The sequence below is a fragment of the Octopus bimaculoides genome, chromosome 3 (genome assembly GCF_046866305.1).
Source record: "Octopus bimaculoides isolate indiv1 chromosome 3, ASM4686630v1, whole genome shotgun sequence".
NCBI lineage: Eukaryota > Metazoa > Mollusca > Cephalopoda > Octopoda > Octopodidae > Octopus > Octopus bimaculoides.
Genome location: NC_142930.1, coordinates 97,153,672 through 97,172,731, shown reverse-complemented (window position 1 = coordinate 97,172,731; position 19,060 = coordinate 97,153,672). Strand labels below are relative to the sequence as shown.

Here is a 19,060-nt window from a genome sequence, read left to right as displayed (position 1 = left end):
CCGAGTATGTTTATGAACACACTAGTTCACTCAACAACTCAAACCTAGTTTTTATGTATGTTGCAATTGAAAATTACTTTTCATTGAGTAAATTGCTGACTCATTTCAACTTGCATTCTATATGAACATTTGGAAGTACATGTATTATCATATTGAAACAGTGTACCACTGAAACTGGTACAGATCTACCTTTTGGTGGTATGTAGGAAATAAAAAACAAAGTAATATTCCATTATGCATACAAATAATAAAAAAAAAAAAACTTTTTTCATAAAATACAAATTTATTCCTCAGATTATTGTGGCTTTCCTTTATATTTATTTATGCCAAGAAATAGATGACTATACAAATTTTCAACACTCATTTTTCAAATGAACTAGCCAAATTTGCTTCAACATAAATATTTTTGACTTCAAAGACTGAAATTATAAGTGGCAAAAGAAAACATAAAGACAGGCAAATGTGTTGATATGTACAAGTAATGAGAATAAACAAGATCAGTTAGGTATGTGTTCTGAATATTGATGGCACTTATGGCAGGTGCAGACCAAAGTCAAGTCATGTATGAAAATATTGAGTATTACTGATAAAAGGCACAAAACCGAGAACTGACAGGCCTGATATGAAGTAGAAATGCTAACTAAAACCAAACAAGAAACTAAGCCCACAAGATAACTGCAAAAACAGGAAATTATGTGGTGTATTACTGATAAGATAAAAAAACTTGCTAGTGAACCACTATACAAAGCTAGACTTAACTGAGGAGAATATGCCAGTGCAGGAACTTATAAATCAAATAAATTTGCAACATTAATCCTCATTGAAATAAGAAACTATTACATGTATTTTCAAAGTTATATGGTGTAAACATCTAAATTACTAATATAGAACTGAAATGATATCTCTAATAAAGCACATATCATAGGATCACTAGCTATGTTGCATATCTCTCCATAACTGCACTAACAGAAACATGATAGTATCTTAGCAAGATTATTGAAGACTCCATTTACAGCAAAACTATAACATTGAATGAGTGTATTTTTCAAATAAATGCCGAGAAAGATACAGTAAGAACAGACATGAAGCAATCATTTGCTAGATAAAGCAATCACATTTCCCTGAAATCATACTTTACCATCAGAAAAGCATGCTAGATAAATGCAATTTTAGATGTATAATGTCTTTTTTTTTCGCTTTAAAAAAAAAAAACATGATGGTCAAAGCAGAGATGCCTTTGATCATAATAGGGCAACTCAATCAAGCCTGGAGAACATGATTTCGACAAAGTAGCTAGAAATAAGTTTTAAACTTTATCCTAATGAATAGTATTTTGTCTCATAAAATAAATAGTACTGACCAATATGGTGGATGGAAAAAATCCTAGAAACCCAATTACATGAAATATAGAAAATTGTTCCCCACCAGCCCTGTCTTCAATTTCCATAGACAATTGTCTAAAAATACTGTGTATTATTGTTCTGCTATATCTTCTTCTGTTGATTCTAACTTTTTATTAAACATAGTTCTGAATATAACTGAAAAAATTCTCCTGTTCTGATTTTGGATGATGACACTGCAATAATGTATACAGAAAACTGAGGTGAATTATGTTTGCAATTACAATGAAAAAGGTGACTGCAAGAATCATGAAAGCATTGGACATCAACTTCCATTAGAGCTGACTTTGCCTTTAATCCTGTTGGTAAGAATAAAATGAGTACCAATCAAGTACTCCAGTACTGGTTTCAATATAAATTACTCCCCCACCACCACAAACACAAAGTTAGTGGCCTTGTGCCAATGAAAGAATTCAATAATAATGATTTCCAACTTAAGCACAAGGCCATATTTTTTCTTTATATTACTGATGAATAAAGTTAGTCATTTAAATCAATTGCAGAGGGAAGAAAGGCAAAGTTAACCTCCATGGGATTTAACTTCAAAAATATAAAAGTTAATTTAATGTCACTAAGTATTTTGTCTGATATTTTACCACTTTGGTCAACCTATCTCCTTTATAATAAAATTTATTTAGCAAAAATAGGTACCCCATCCACATATTCCTCAAAATCCAGGAACTGCTGATATGACAGGTACAATAAAAATAGTTTAAGAAATCAGAGAACAATCAAGTATATGAACATAGCTTGGGAATTTAAACTTCACAAACAATTCCTAAAATAATCAAACAGGATTGCAAGAAACAACAGAGCCAAATATGACTTCAAAAGAGACTGACAACTTGACAACTGCCATTGAAAAAGGAAACTGATGACTTGACAATTGCCCAAAAAAGGAGACTGATGGCTTGATAACTGCCATTCAGGAGAATCAGGGCTTCTTAAATAGATATTACCAGAGGTAGATTCTGAAACAATCGGGAATGTAACATATGTGGAGGGTTTGACAAGACCTATCTAACTTCAAAGTAGCCTCCAGTTGCAGAAAAATGGTACAAAAATTGCTAGAGGCTTTGGTAGAAAATAAAATGCTGGGATTATCTGGAATATACGAGTATATACAACAAAGAGATAAGAGCAAACCAAACAGCCATCATTATTGACAACAGATCCAGGTTTTGCACACTAATTGATGTGGTTTACCTAAATGACAAAAACAACTTGGTAAAAGGAAGCTGAAAAACTCTCTAAGTATAAAAACCTTCTGATAGAAATAGCAAAAATACAAAATATAGCTACATAATATAAGTACTAGCCTTTATGAATATATGGAAACCAGAACTGAAAAATTGTCTGAAACCTTTATTGGTGAAGTTCAAAAAATAGTAAACCTAAATAAAGAGGGGAAAAAAAACTCATGAATAAATCTACTTTAAAAGCTGTAGAAAGGCTTTAGTAGAGCAGAGTATATGTATCTGTAACAGGATAATAACGGTGATGATAACGATAATTTCTGACATAGAAAGAAACAAGGTCACAAATTAGCCTTACTAGTATTCAGGTTGCTTAGAATAGAAAGATGAAAAGCAAAGCCAAACATGGCAAAATTTGAACACAAAACATAGTGATGCAACAAAATTCTACAGGGAACTTACTTTTGACACTATGCAATCTGCCATCCAGTCATTTAGTTAACATTGGTCTAATGTTCAAATCCCATGAATTGATTTCATCTCCAACCCTTGCATGGATAATAAAATGAGTGCCAATAGTAAATGATTATGTCACTCTACCCAAAATACATCAGTATCAATACTGGCTTTATGACCAAAAAGAGGACTGGAGGGAAAGGTTTCAAAGAATTAACATTCTTTTAAGAAATTTAAGAGAGAATGTCTTTTATATACAGGTTATTTTTAGATTCTACTCCAGCTTTTAGGTTGCTTATTTCACTTTTAAGTTGTTCATTTGTAAGAGTATCCAAAGGCAAATTCTTCACACTTTTCAGGAAATCTTCAATAATTCGTTCACCTTCCTGTAAAACAAATATAAATGAAAAAATAAGAGGTTGTCAGCTGAATTAAGTACAGGTACAACAGTGATCTTTCTGGAACCCTTCGTTCCAAAACCTTTCCAAGTTACTGATTTTTCTGAACCAGAGGTGGTCACTTTGGACAACACACTCTAATCAAATATTGGTTTCAAATTTTGGCACAAGGCTAGCAATTTCGGGGAAGGGGGTGATCGATTACATTGACCCCAGTGTTCAACTGGTACTTATTTTATTGACCAAAAGAAGATGAAAGGCAAAGTCGACCTCAGCGGAATTTGAACTCAGAACATAAAGATGGAGGAAATACCACGAAGCATTTTGCCCAGTGTGCTAACAATTCTGCCAGCTAGATGCATCAAATTAAACAAATATTAAATGAAATACAGTTGCCTGTACATTAGGGTAGATTCATGTGGATTATAAGAGAGTCAGGACCAACAGTATCTGAAAATTTGTTGTACCTGTAGTAATTAATAAGGCAATCCTAAAGATACTTGATCAGTCTCCTCAGCTACATTATTATACAGGGCTGCACAACACAACTGAGAACCAAACTAGCCCACTGATGAATTATCAGAACCAAACTTTCCATCCTTCCCACAGAATCCATTTTGATACTGGTTAATGTTTAACCCCAGGTCAACTTTGACTGAACAAACCTATGATGAAAGGTGTTTCAGCAGCAATTATTCCATCTTTTTGTACACCATGAACTCATCATCATCATCATCATCATCGTTTAACGTCCGCTTTCCATGCTAGCATGGGTTGGACGATTTGATTGAGGACTGGTGAAACCGGATGGCAACACCAGGCTCCAGTCTGATTTGGCAGAGTTTCTACAGCTGGATGCCCTTCCTAATGCCAACCACTCAGAGAGTGTAGTGGGTGCTTTTACGTGTCACCCGCACGAAAACGGCCACGCTCGAAATGGTGTCTTTTATGTGCTACCCGCACAAGCCAGTCCAGGGGCACTGGCAACGATCTCGCTCGAAAATCCTACGGGAGCCAGTCAGGCGGTACTGGCAACGGCCACGCTCAAAATGGTGCATCTCATGTGCCACCCGCACAAGAACCAGTCCAGGGGCACTGGCAACGATCTTACTTGGCTTGCCGGGTCTTCTCACGCACAGCACATTTCCAAAGGTCTCAGTCAGTAGTCATCGCCTCGGTGAGGCCCAATGTACGAAGGTCTTGCCTCACCACCTCAGCCCAGGTCTTCCTGGGCCTACCTCTTCCACGGGTTCCCTCAACTGTTAGGGTGTGGCACTTTTTCACGCAGCTATCCTCATCCATTCTCACCACATGTCCATACCAGCGCAATCGTCTCTCTTGCACGCCACAACTGATGCTTCTAATGTTCAGCTTTTCTCTCAAGATACTTACACTCTGACGGGTATTCACATTGACATTACACATCCAACGGAGCATAGTGGCTTCATTCCTTGCGAGCTTACGTATGTCCTCAGCAGTTACAGCCCATGTTTCACTGCCATGTAGCATGGTTGTTCGTACGCATGCGTCATACAGTCTGCCTTTTACTCTGAGTGAGAGTCCCTTTGTCGCCAGCAGGGGTAAGAGCTCTCTAGACTTTGCCCAGGCTATTCTTATTCTAGCAGCTACACTTTCAGCGCACCCACCCCCACAACTAACTTGGTCGCCCAGATAGCGGAAGCTATCGACTACCTCTAGTTTTTCACCCTGGAATGAGATAGAAGTTGTTTCCTGTTTGTTTGCAGTCTTTATTGCACCTGAACATCTGCCACAAACAAAAACTAACTTGCTAGTTAACCTGCCTTTGATGTTGCTGCACCTCTTATGTGTCCTTAGCTTGCACCGGGTACATCTTATAGAGTTACTACCTACTCCTTTTCTACATACTGAGCAGGGCCATCTACCTGAAGGGGTTTGTGTTTTATCTACCTTCCTACTTATTAGGATTTTGGTTTTAGCTAGGTTGACTCTAAGGCCCTTCAATTCTAGACCTTGCTTCCACACCTGAAACTTCTCCTCTAGTTCTGATAGTGACTCCGCAATTAGGGCAAGGTCATCAGCATAGAGGAGCTCCCAGGGGCAACCTGTCTTGAACTCCTCTGTGATTGCCTGGAGGACTATGGTAAATAAGAGGGGGCTGAGGACGGAACCTTGGTGGACCCCTACCTCTACCCGGAATTCATTGCTGTACTCATTTCCAACCCTCACCTTACTGGCAGCATCTCTGTACATGGCTCGCACAGCTCTCACTAACCATTCTTCTATCCCAAGTTTCCTCATTGACCACCAGATAAGGGATCGGGGGACCCTGTCAAAGGCTTTCTCCATGTCAACGAAAGCCAGGTACAGAGGTTTATCCTTAGCTAGGTATTTCTCCTGCAACTGTCTCACTAGAAATAAGGCATCAGTAGTGCTTTTACCTGGCACGAACCCAAACTGCATCTCATCTAAATCTAATCTATGTTATTCAATTTGTCCTTCATATGCAATGGTGGTGTTGGAGGGAGAGATGGATTTATGATAAGTGTTGGAAGACACTTATGTATGACAGAGGGACAAGCACAGATGTCTTGCTATAGAGAAGATACATGACTACGCAACATCATATGGAGTGGGTGGAATAATTGAGAAGGAGATAGAAGACAGTAGTGTATTTATGTAAATATATGTATCATTTTATCATTATATAGCAAAAGAATGGTAATCTTTGTACAAAATTCACTGAGTTACTTACACTCCTTAGTCACTGCCACTACCAGGAATGCAATCAATCAGTGATTAGCATTTTGGAAATCTGAAATTGGCCAGTTAGAATCCAATGGCACTATTTATGACAAATTGCAATCATTATCATCATCATTTTAACATCCATTCTCCATGCTTGCATGGGTTGTACAAAGTTTATTGAGGCAGATTTTCTATGGTTGGATACTGTTCCTGTTGCCAATCATTCACCTGTTTCCAAGTAAGGTGACATTTTCTCCATGCCCAGACATGCTCTCACAGAATATTTGAAATGAACGATACTGCTTGTATGACAGTGACAATCATTTCATAATTACCTTGCAGCAAGACAGAAACATACACTCTCACACACAAAATGGTCTTCGTTCAGTTTCCATCTCCAAATCCACTTGCAAGGCTCAGGTCACCCTGGGGGCTATAATAGAAGACACTTGCCCAAGACGTTATGCAGTGGGACTGAACCTAGAACCATGAAGTTAGGAAGCAAACTTCTTACCACACAACCATGCCTGCACCAATATAATATAAGAAAATTTTGTGTGCGTGTGTGAGAGAGAGAGAGAGAGAGAGAGAGAGAGAGAGAGAGAGAGAGAGAGAGAGAGAGAGAGAGAGAGAGAAGAGAGAGAGAGAGAAGAGAGAAGAGAGAGAGAGAGAGAAGAGAGAGAGAGAGAAGAGAGAGAGAGAGAAGAGAGTGAGAGAGAGAGAAGAGAGTGAGAGAGAGAGAAGAGAGTGAGAGAGAGAGAGATGACGCCAAACTCACCTGTTTCTCAGACTTCCGTTTTTTCACAGCTGGCTCATCATCACCAGCCATGTCAGTACCCTGCAAATCAACACTTTGAAAATCTTCCAGCTCTTTGGCTTTGTTCTTGGCAAACTAAAATAAACAAACACAATTGACATTAATATTTTCCTTCTTAAAATAACTATACATCAAATTAATTTGTTAATATATATATATATATATATATATATATATATATAAAAATCCCCAAAAAGTTAAGAATAGATTTTAAAAATACCACAATTCTAGTCTGATCTACAATGGGAACACAAAACTGTAGCACTAACTCAGAAATGTGTGACATTACTTAAGGGGTCTAGAATATACAGGAGAAAGTCTGATTATTGGTTTCAGACCCAGGACTCTGATACGTGCGTGTATCTGCATATATAGAAATATGTCTTTTATCCTTTACTTGTTTCATCATTAGATTATGGTCATGCCTTGCTTGGATGAACAGACACCTTATTTTTTTAAAGTCCAGTACTTATTCTATCAGTCTCTTTTGCCAAACCATTAAGTTATGAGGATGTAAACACAACAGTTGTCAAGTGGTGGTAGGGGACATCCTCAGGCACATGCACATACACACACACACATACGATGGACTTCTTTCAGTTTCCATCTACCAAATCCATTCACAAGCAAATTTGACCAGTTCATTAAAAAAATTAGGAGTGTCGAAAATTTGTATTTTCATCTATTTCTTGGCATAAATAAATATAAAGGAAAAGCTATAATAGTCCGAGGAATAAATTTGTATTTTATAAAAGTGTTGTTTAGTGGGATTGTATCTGGAACCACATAATTATGAAGCAAACTGCTTAGTCACAGAGTTATGCCAATTTGTTCAAAGTTTGCTAAATTAAGATAAAACAAAGCACCACTCTTAGTCAAAAGAATTGAGAGGTTATCAGCAAGAGAACATGCAGCTGTAAAAAATCCTAACTCACCATCTCAATCTATGCAAGAATGAGAAAAAGGATGCAAAACAGTTTGTGTGTGTGTGTGTGCATGAGAGAGAGAGAGAGAGAGAGAGAGAGAGAGAGAGAGAGGAGGTCTTACCTCTATAACATGTTTTGGAAAATGAGCAAGTTCAGCCACATGAATTCCAAAACTCTGGTCACAAACTCCTAAAATATAAAGAAAAAAGTCTCTGAAATATAATTCTTAATAACATTTAAAAAACAAACCAAAATTTATCATTGTACAAGCCAACACTAAAAAATCTATTAGTTTCTGTTTGTGTTTAATTAGATACTGCCCAAACCCTGGATAACAGCTTTCCATATTCATGATGGTTTTAATTTTCTTACATTCTGACCGTGTTTTATCCTGTGTACTTTGCATGAGTTTCTATCATTGTTTAACCTGTTCTACTACTCTGGGGTTGATGTATATGTTTTACATTTGATTTTTTCCAGTCTGAAGGTGCATGTTTAGAGGTATTCAGCTCATGAGCATATGGTTCTAAGTTCGATTCCAGGCAGCACATTGTGTCCTTGAGCAAAAGTGAAGGTGCATAGCTTACTAGTTAGGGGTATTTGGCCCACGATCATAAGGTCATGAGTTTGATTCCAGATGACACATTGTGTCCTTGGGCAAGACACTTTATTTCACATTGCTTCAGTTCACTCAGCAAGCAAAAATGAGTTGTGCCTGTATTTCAAAGAGCCAAACTTATCACATCCTCTGTCATGTTGAATTTCCCTGAAAACTACTTTAAGAAGGGTATGTGTGTTTATGGAGTGCTCAGCCACTTGCACATTAATTTTACAAGTAGGCTGTTTCATTGATCAGATCAACTGGAATCCTTGTTGTTATAACCAATGGAGTGCCAGTAGATTTTTCTTTTTATGCTTGCATTGATCAGGCTGGTTTAAGCATAAATTAGGAATCTGAAGAAGGTTCTGTAAAAGAGTTGTAGTGTTAGCATTGTTTCATGTTTTAATGCAACAAGGATTTCATGAGAGATGATCAATTTGGTTCAACTTTTTTGCAGTTGTACAATTAGGAATAAGAAACCATAAAAAAAGTATAAAAACAATTATTGAGAAAAAGAAGGAAAAATAATTATATTATGGAATTGATATTTGAAGGTTTATTTTTACTGCTGTTCTTCTCTATTATAACATAGCTAACATCCAACAGGATTACCATTAACAAAATTTGAATATTTTCTCTGAACATCTTTCAAGTAACCAGTGAATGTTCTTGACATCCAGTGAGTAATATTAATGGTTAAAATGTAAGTATTAACTTATCATCTAAACTAGTCTTTATAAGCAATTAATTGTCATAATCATAAGTGTACTGGACAAAAGCCAAGTAGTAATTGATTTGGTGCCATGTGTTCTGAGTTCAAATCCTGCCATAGTCATCTTTGCTTTTCATTTTTCCAAGGTTCATAAAGAACTAGTTAAGTACCGGAGTTGATTCTTCTCCCCTTCTTACATACATTTTCAGATTTGATAACCTTGTATTGTGAAGAGGTCATAGGGAGATAAACCCTGTCCTTTTGCTCCAAGAAATGGAGAAATGTTGAGGAAGAAGTTCGCGGTATACCATCTAGCTTAGTACAGATCTATCCAAAACACCAGAGAACACAGCAGATGCAAATAAACAGATGTGCAAACTCCAAAACTAAGATAACTTGAACAAATTTTCCCTTTATGAATTAATTTGAAAATTTTCACTGATATATTATAAGTCATTAATAAAATAAAGTTTTCTGATAGTGTAAATTATAAGGACAAGAATATAGTATTAATATTCTCACAAGATTCAGCAGAATCAAAAACAAACCTTTTAAATGAATTGATAAAATACAAAAGAGAAAAGCTTTGCTAGGCTTGAAATCTATTTGCTTACCATGTTTAACTTTGTATAAAAGAGTCAGTGTATCATTGCAAGTCAGAGCTGTTACATGCGAGTTAATGACTGTAGAAACTTCATCAGCTAACAATGTTAGTTCATGAAAATGAGTTGCAAAAAGACAAAAGGCTTTGATTTTTGTAGCAATGTATCTGAAAAGAGAATGAAAGATAAAAATTAATTGTTACAAAAAATTAGCTTGAAACACAGCTATTGTATTTAATTTCTTACACTTTTGTATCAATCTTTGATGCAATGGAAATGCTCTTTCAAAAAATCATTATAGGCTTGTATGACTGGGTTACAGGCAACCTTCCTCAAATTACAATGGAATTCTTTGCCAACTGTAATTTCACATGATCATTTATGCAACACTCAGATTTTGGTTAAGAGGTTATATGTAAAATAAAATCCTACAAACAGCTGACATTACAAGCGATAACAGAAGATCAAAAATTATCTTACAAAAACAGCAAATTTCCATATCACACCCAGCAATTTTAAAAAATAAGGAAGAGTACATAATATAATCTTATACACACTATGTTCTTGAGCTAAACAAGAACAGTGCAAGATTTTGTAGTATATGCTGAAAGATTCCATTTGCAACATTTGTAGGAAAGTGAAATTCAAAAACCAAACATAAATGATTTAATCCTTTAGCATTCAGATTCCTCCATCAAAAGTAATGTTTATTTATTTGCATTATTTTGAATTAATCATGTATTATCTTGCAGCTTTGGGATTTTAATGATGGGATTGTTTACTTTTAGAATGATATCATAGAGTAGGTGTGAAAAACTAGACCAGACTGGTTTAACCCTTTCGTTACTGTATTTATTCTGAGATGTTCTGTGTTTCTTTCAATTACTTTAAATATAACAAAGAATTTAGTAAAATAACTTAGTTATCATTCAGCTAGTGTTAGGAACATAAATTGTGACTAAGGTTTGGTGGAAGATGTTAATTAAAGACTTATGAAAACAAGACATTTGTACTCAGAGCCAGAGCCGGTTTCAGCCAGGTTAGTAACAAAAGGGTTAAACATAAAACAGGTAGAATATTTGGGCTGGATATGGCCTAAAGGATTAAAGAGGAGGGAGTATAAAAAAATGCTAGAGAACAAATCCTACAGTTTAAATTGAAATAATCTAAATGTTTGGAAAAGCTTGTTCTTTCAAATTTTAGCGAAACATTAAAAACATCAATACTCCACTTACTCTGCAATGGCCCAAGCTAAACCAAATCCATCATAGGTTGAGGTACCTCTTCCAAGCTCATCTATTATGATCAAAGAGTTTTCTGATGCAGACTGAAAAATTCAGAAACAAAGATATACATGCCAAAATCAGATATTTACAGATGCAAAAATGTTTCCAACTACATCTCAAAATTGCACTGTTAAATCTGCTTAATTCACAAAACCTCATATATCCATTGGCAGCATCTTTTCCAGGAAAGAATAAAAAGAAAAGACTTGAACTCCAACATTAATCACTGCATAAGGAATATAATCTTCAATCATGAAACAAAAACATTCTAAAGTTATTTACAAATTAGCGGGACCTATGAATATTCCATAGAATTAATGGTAAACCTATTAAGTTATTTCTGGAAACTTTATCCAAAAAAACCTGAAAGTGTAGCCTGTGTTGTGTCTGTATGGAAAGATAGTCACTCAACTGTTACTCATTGAAAAGTGAAAGAAATTGGAATACGATTACTTAATGCACAATTTTATAGACTTAAAATATACATTCACTCTTATTTTTCCATTTTTCCCACAGAAAACAAAAAAGCAAAAAAAAACGTACATATGATACAACCCTTAGTCAAATTGCATATCTGCCATGTAAATAAGCATGAATATTTCATGGAATTGCACTTATGCATATGCATTAAATGATTGGTGATATAAAAAACAGTCCAATGAAAAAAAAAAATACTTTTCACAATCCAATTGCTGCTGCCACCACCACCACCACAATCTCTCTCTCTCTCTCCCCACTCTCAGCCTTTCTTTAACCTCACCATCAGAACATCACCTCTACTAAAATTATATTTTAAACTCCTCTACTTTCAACAAACTTTTTTTAACCATGTAATAAATATTATGTTCCCCCACCTCACGACATGGATGCTTCTCTCTCCTCCTTTTTCTCTAATCACATGAAAGCGTTACCGACGGGCTAGGTAATGCAATGACAAGCAGAATTATAAGATTCACATGTTCATTGAAAATACTTTACCTTATCCTGTAGAAAGTATTGCTATCTATAAAATACCAATTAAATCACAAAAGATAAAAGATATGAAAAAAATTTACCCTGAGAATTGATGCAGTCTCCAGCATTTCTGCCATAAATGTAGATACACCTTTTAGTTGACTATCTCCAGCACCAACACGTGCCAAAATACTGTCTACAATGGAAATCTCTGCTTCATTACAAGGCACAAAACAACCAAGCTGAGCTAACAGTACAATACAGCCAACCTAAAAAGATAAAGAAAAGTAAAAATAGAAATAATAATAAAGTTTACTTTAAGATTCAAAAGATAACAAAACTATCCCCAACACAAAATCTTAATTCAATCCTTGCAGTTATATTTGAGCTATTAGTAGCTGAATCTATCTGAAGTATTGGTTAGTAAGGTCACCTGTTTCAAATACAAGACACTCTACACATCTGACCTAAAATGATGTTTGCAGGACTAACTTCTCATAACTTACTTAATCTTAGGTAACTCATTATGAGTTACATTTTTAGTTATAGTACATAAACATGACATACAGAAATAGACTGGATATTTTCAGACAATCACACTGCACTTTATAAGATTCATCACCCCCATGTAGCAGCAATAAGTATAGTCTTCAGCTGTGCAGAAACATTGAAAATCAGGTTTGTGTGTATACTTAGTCATTCTACAGATTAACTACATGCCATAACTCAAAGCTAACTTACAACTACACAATAACAACATGCTTACATAACCAAAATTTGAACTAAAAGACGAAATGTATGTTTGTAATATGGATACAGCAGTCAGATGTGTTATTTTACAGTCCTTTCTAAATACTGATTAAATATTTTGGCTTCAAAACAAAAAATAAGATACTTACAGATCTAATATATGTTGATTTTCCTCCCATATTGGGTCCTGTAATAATGTGGAACATCCGTTTCTCTAAAATGATAAAGAATAAATGTGGTTAGGTTAGGTAAACTCTCTATATTTTTTTTTTCTCTCTCTTACTTTAAAAAAATTAGTCTCTACATCCTCTAACAACAACATACACCTCTAAATTTTTTTCTCATTATTTTCAACCAAATTTTGCTAATGCAAAGTAGCCTGTTAATTCTGCTAATATTAAATTTACTTAAAACATTACAGCTCATTTATGCAATTTTACTAAAAGAAAAGCATCAAGTTAGAATAACCAAAATTAAAGAAATATTCTATATATTTCTAGACTTGCACTATATAATGCTGAGGTTACAATAACTACAAATGTATTAAAAATAAAAACATGTCCATGTAATATTGCTGTAAAGAATTGTGATTTTGCTGAGTTGCATAAGATTATATGTGTTATGAGAAGAAAGCCATCTTGCAAATGATGATTTAGGTTATGTCAGAAGCGTAGAATACTGAACTAGAAACAGGTTACCTCAACAACCGATACCTCAGATATATTCAACTCAAAAGATGATTATATCATCAACATCTTTTGGTGCTTTGATATTTAGCTTTCTGATTAAGAGTCTTTTTAGTTATGCTGTATTGAAATAAGGCCCAACAAAGTCTAAATAGTGATCTTTTGGTCCTTAGAATTGCACAACCTTTCTTAAAATTAGGGTACGACTAGAAACATATAAATGTACTTTTTAAAAAAAATAGAATTAAATTACATCATATAATCTATATCTTGGTGCATAAAAGGTACTATAAACATAATATTCTGTGAGCTATATCTACCTCTAAACAGAGAAATTCATCAGTTACAAGGTAAATTGACTACTAGCAGCTATAAATTGCATAAACATACATGTGAAACAAACCAATTCAATAAAAATAAAGAATTTTTGCCATACACAGCACAGTGCCAAAACACGATTGAGAGTCTCCTTCTAAAGACAAATGTCAAGATTTGCATAAATAAACAATTGCCTTAGTAGATGCACCTGTAAAGACTTACTTTTTTCAAATTCAATATCATTGGGAATGAAAGAAACATCATCTTGCATTTCCAAACATGGATGTCTTGCCTCCTTCAGTCGGATAATTCCAGATCCTAGAAGGAAAACAGAAATATATCAAGTTATATCCTGGAAAATTATTCAACCTAATTTCAAAATAATTCCCAATAATGGTGCCACATAAAAAGTACCCAGCACATTCAGTGAAGTGGTTGACATTAGGAAGGGCATCCGGCAGTAGAAACCATGTCAAAACAAGACAAACTGGAGCCTGGGAAACTCCTGCCAAACTCATACCAGCTTAGAAAACAGACATTAAATGATGATGTGAATGGTTTGTTTCTTGCTTAGACAATGATTGTTGTTGATGGATTCCAATGAATCAATCTCCATTCAGTCAACTACTGGTACTATTTTATTTACCTCTAAAAGGGTAACAGGTAAAACCATTTGTCTGATTCTCAGACAATTCTACCAACTTACCACCTTACAATTTCTATAACATTATAACACAATGCTACATAAATATGGTTTCAACACTGTCTATACTTCTTGAGCTATTTTGACTTTCTTATCTTGATTTCACAACAATCTTCATTCTGTAATTGTATTCTTAGATTTCCTTGTCTACATTAAAATTCTTTCAAAATATTAGTTTGAGAAGGAAGAAACAATCTAGCTATTTATACTGTCCCCAAACATTTTAAAAACTGAAATTGTTTATGGAAACCTTTATACAATGATTGTTTTATACAGATGCAAATTTATATATTGTTTCACCCGCTGGAAAAATTAGCCAAATAACCCACAAATTACGTCTTAAAATGAGCACTTAGAGAAACAGAGTTCATGACATACATTAGAAATGGAATAGTTACAGCAAGAACAGCCTTGATCATAGATCTGCTTTACTATGGCTGATCTAGGGCTAAGCAATAACATGAAAAAGCATTCTAAGGCAAGTGGTAAAATTAAACTTTAATACACATCAGAAGTGTATTCTACTAAGTTATTCAACCTGCTCGAAATAACAGTTAAATCTCCTGTCAAATGGCACGATCTTAAAAACAATATATTGAACAATGTACTCTATAATAAATAAAAAGATGGTTATCCCAGGAACATGTTTCATTGTAAATTTGCACAATCAATGTTGATCCAGGACTAAGAAATGTAAACAACTGTGGTCGTTCAACCTGTTAAAAATAGCAGTCAAATCACTCTCAAATCAGTAAAGAGAAGTTGGGACTCATCTAAGGAACACATTGGATCACATCGTACTTTATCAGAACTGACTTGAGTTAAAAAAAACAACATAAACAAGGTTAAAACTTACCTTTCTCCAAAAGTTTAGGTCGTACATAAGGTATTGGTGCATTAGCAGATACATGGGCAAAACAAACCATAACATCCAGCTGTGCAAGAATATCATTCATCTGTATCATAGGTTCAACATAACCAGCTTGAAAATAGACAAATGAGATATAGACTGCAATATAATCTTACAGCATTTGGAAAGACTAATGAAAACAACACCAGATTTCAACCAATATAATGACTTTAAGACTTTAACCCTTTAGCATTTAAACCGGCCATATCCGGCCAAAAGTATTCTGCCTATTCTATGTTCAAACTGGCCAGATCTGGTCTCTCACACCAACCCTACAATATGGTTTTAAAAATTAACAGCTACCTCATCAAAATCTCATAGCTACGAGATAATGCTTGATTAGTTCAAAACAATGTGGATAAAAAAGCATTAATTATGGCAGAATAATGTGAACACTAAAGGGTTAATAATGAAAGGAATAGAAAATGTCAGTGATTATGTGAATCATAAACCATTAACTTATGATTTTTTTTCATGATTCTATTTCTAATGAATTTAACTGAATTACAAAATTTAATACTATATTTCTATTAAATTAGAAAAACAATTATGAAGGACTTTTTGTAAAATAATCAACTTTTTCATTAACTGGTATATTAAGATGTTTAAAAGTCTTTTTATTTATTTATAAAACTAAGACTGCTTGTTCTAAAGTGTTTATATTTAAATTAAAATTACTTTCTATCATTGAAGGAGAGGTGGTCTCAATCAGATTTGTATCAAAAGAGAGTTAATTAGCATATTTTTATTTTTCCAATAAGAATTGTATTGGACAAAGTAAGTAACATTTGATATAACAAGAATTTGAGGAGACTCAAGATAGCCCGCATTTAAACGAACTGATGCTGTAGCAGAGAGTTATTTTGTGACATGAGGAAAGAAACATTTGGACTCAAGCCCCACTTTTGTTTCTCAAAAGGAAATATATAACATTTCCCTAAACATGATAAATTTCCTCTTATTAATAATTTTACTTTAACCTAGCTAAGAAAAAAAACAAAACATTATATTAGAAGATCTTTATAATAAATTACCAGCAATATCAATGATTCCAGCAACAACAGTTTTCTGTTGTTCAGCATAATCTTGTCTCAGTTTTACAAACTCTTCATTCAACTGCCGCAAACCAGTGTTGTGGAACCTCACACCATTTTTATTGGTGTCAATGGTAAGATAGGTCTTGTTATTTCGAATTAGTTTCTCCTCCTATAAATAAAAAAATTATGTTCAATGTTTGAAAATAATAGGAAATGAAATATAAAATGACCAAACAGACTGAATAAGAAGCCTAATATTATCTAAAAGATTGTAAATAATACTTATGTCAAGTCAATTGGTAAGACATATTTTGTTTTCTTTCTGTTGTATTGAGGATTCTTTTCTACAAAGAGAAGCAGCTTTATATTTCATCTCTCAAAAGACCACTTCAAAACTTTTTCAGATGAACAAGTAACTAAATTTTGGGGTTATACAAACTGACAAGACTTTTTTTGCTTTAATACATAACATTTGTATACAATTTACCAATTAACTTATATTGATCATGTGTCTGCTGACATAAGAGTGAGCAATAAGAACACTGACAGCACTACATAAAATAAAAAATGGTATTATTTACAGAAATATCTGCATACAGAACCATCTAAGCCCTATCCACTGCAATCAAAGAAAGAATAAGAAACAAAATCAATGCCTTGCCATCAGAATAAAAACCCCTCACCTTTCGAGTGACTCGGAAAAAATAACCTAATTGACTGTTTGATTCAAGCTTCAGTGTTTTCTGAGGTTCAACTCCCAGGTCCCTTGCCACCTGTAAAGATAAAATAATTTAATTAACAATACAACAATAACAATATTTTCTTCATTGAGCACATTACAAAATATGTAGGAATATTCATATATGTATAGGACATATGGAGAATCATTTAATATTGTGTCTGCTTCTATCAGAATCGTTTACCTTTAAAGTGAAAAAACAAAAACTGACGTATACGACAGGTATCATCATTATCATCAAATGTAAAACATATTTGTTTACTTTCTCTGTTCATTCACATAAGCTGTAGAACAGAAATTGTTGTGTGTGCACACACACACACGAACGTGGAAATTTTCCAGGCATTTAGTTGTTATTTTTAACAGTTCATTTTCAGTTTTAGACAACAGGATGGGGTGGTGAGGGATCTATGGATCAATTTCAGAGTTCTTCAAATAAAATTTGAGATCAAAAAATTTTTTCCCATATTCTCAATCTCTGTATTTTTCCACGTAATTTGAAAAAAAAAGTTAAAAATTAAAAAGTCTTTTTTAGCAAGGAGATTTAAAGTTTTTAAAACAGTTTTTGGTTTTTGCATATTCGGAATCTCCATCGTCAAAAACATAGGAATCTGCTGAAAGAAAAAATTTTTTTTTTAAATCGGAAGGGTCGTATACGGAGGGGAGGGGGAAGAACTCTTCCCCCCCCAATATGGGCAAGGGCCAAAATCTGACCTCCACCCTCAGAACCTTCCCTGAGTATTGAAAAACCTTCATGCCAAATTTGGTATACATTGGCCCAGCAGTTTGGCCATGCATAGAGGAGACACACTCACAAAGAGTGAATTTTATATGTATGTATATATATTTTTCTATAATATAAATTGGACATGGGTGATCATTGTATTCTTTCTTGTCTTGAGGTTCACAGCCAAACGGTTGGGTGGATTCACATGAAAAATGGCACACATGTAAAGACGGGTGCATAAATTGGAATGCAGTTTGTATTTTTTTCCTAGCCTTTATACTTACCAAAAAAATTGATTAAAACTTTTTCTAATGGAATTCCCGTTTGTCCTGTCATTAAAACAACCAGTTGGTCACACAGCCGGGATATACCATTTCGCTAGCAACAAGGGGAGTACAGGATGACAGTCAGTCAAAACTTTCGCTATGCTGTCTCTCTTCTTTCACCTCTTTGTGGGATTAATAATCTTAATCTTTAGTTACAGTTTCTCATTCAAACTACATAATAGGCAAAATTGTCGGATTAAGACAGTAGGGTGTTTTGAGGGAAATTTTCATACAACGGGAGGCTCCAATCGAAACAGGGGACCCGATATGATAAGGTTGAGAAACGCTGTTATAGATTATGCCTAACCGAAAACGATCACAGCCACATCATCCAAGCAGACCAGGTGAAACTGGGCTTAGCTGCTAGTATATACACACACAATTCCTGTTTTTGGAAAATAAATTTAGGGATGTTATTGAGAGTACTGTTTCCATCATAGTAGTGAGTGGATCTTTCAGTTATTCCTTAGGTAACCACTTAGCAATATGTGTAAATATTTCCAAAAATATGTAAACAAAAAATATAAGTTTCTGATTTAGGCACAAGACCAGCAAACTTGAGTGGGGTTTTACATGTTAGCATCAACCCCAGCACTTGAAAAGTACTTTATTTTATTAATCCCAAAAGGACGAAAGGCAAAGTTGAACTCGATGAGGTAGAGTGAGATGACAATGATTTTTGGAACAAATTTTGGGGAAGGAGTATAGTTAAGCAGGTTGACCCCAGGGCTTAGCTGGTAACTATTTTATTGATCCAGTAAGGATGAAAAGCAAAGTCTACCTTCAATT

General features: G+C 34.4%; 1 protein-coding gene across 1 annotated transcript in view; it reads right to left on the bottom strand.

Annotated features, from left to right (window-relative positions):
• Positions 1–263: 263 nt before the first annotated feature.
• Positions 264–19,060, bottom strand: part of LOC106868054 (DNA mismatch repair protein Msh2) — a 38,824-nt gene continuing 20,027 nt past the window's right edge. Inside the window, exons 17-27 of the mRNA XM_014913164.3 lie at positions 17,163–17,252; positions 16,477–16,648; positions 15,389–15,514; positions 14,052–14,147; positions 12,975–13,039; positions 12,177–12,344; positions 11,071–11,162; positions 9,848–10,002; positions 8,042–8,109; positions 6,956–7,069; positions 264–3,438 (exon numbers count right to left, since the gene is read on the bottom strand). Coding sequence (XP_014768650.1) covers positions 3,286–3,438; positions 6,956–7,069; positions 8,042–8,109; positions 9,848–10,002; positions 11,071–11,162; positions 12,177–12,344; positions 12,975–13,039; positions 14,052–14,147; positions 15,389–15,514; positions 16,477–16,648; positions 17,163–17,252 — 1,299 coding nt within the window. The 3' untranslated portion in view covers positions 264–3,285. The remainder of the gene's footprint in view (positions 3,439–6,955; positions 7,070–8,041; positions 8,110–9,847; positions 10,003–11,070; positions 11,163–12,176; positions 12,345–12,974; positions 13,040–14,051; positions 14,148–15,388; positions 15,515–16,476; positions 16,649–17,162; positions 17,253–19,060) is intronic.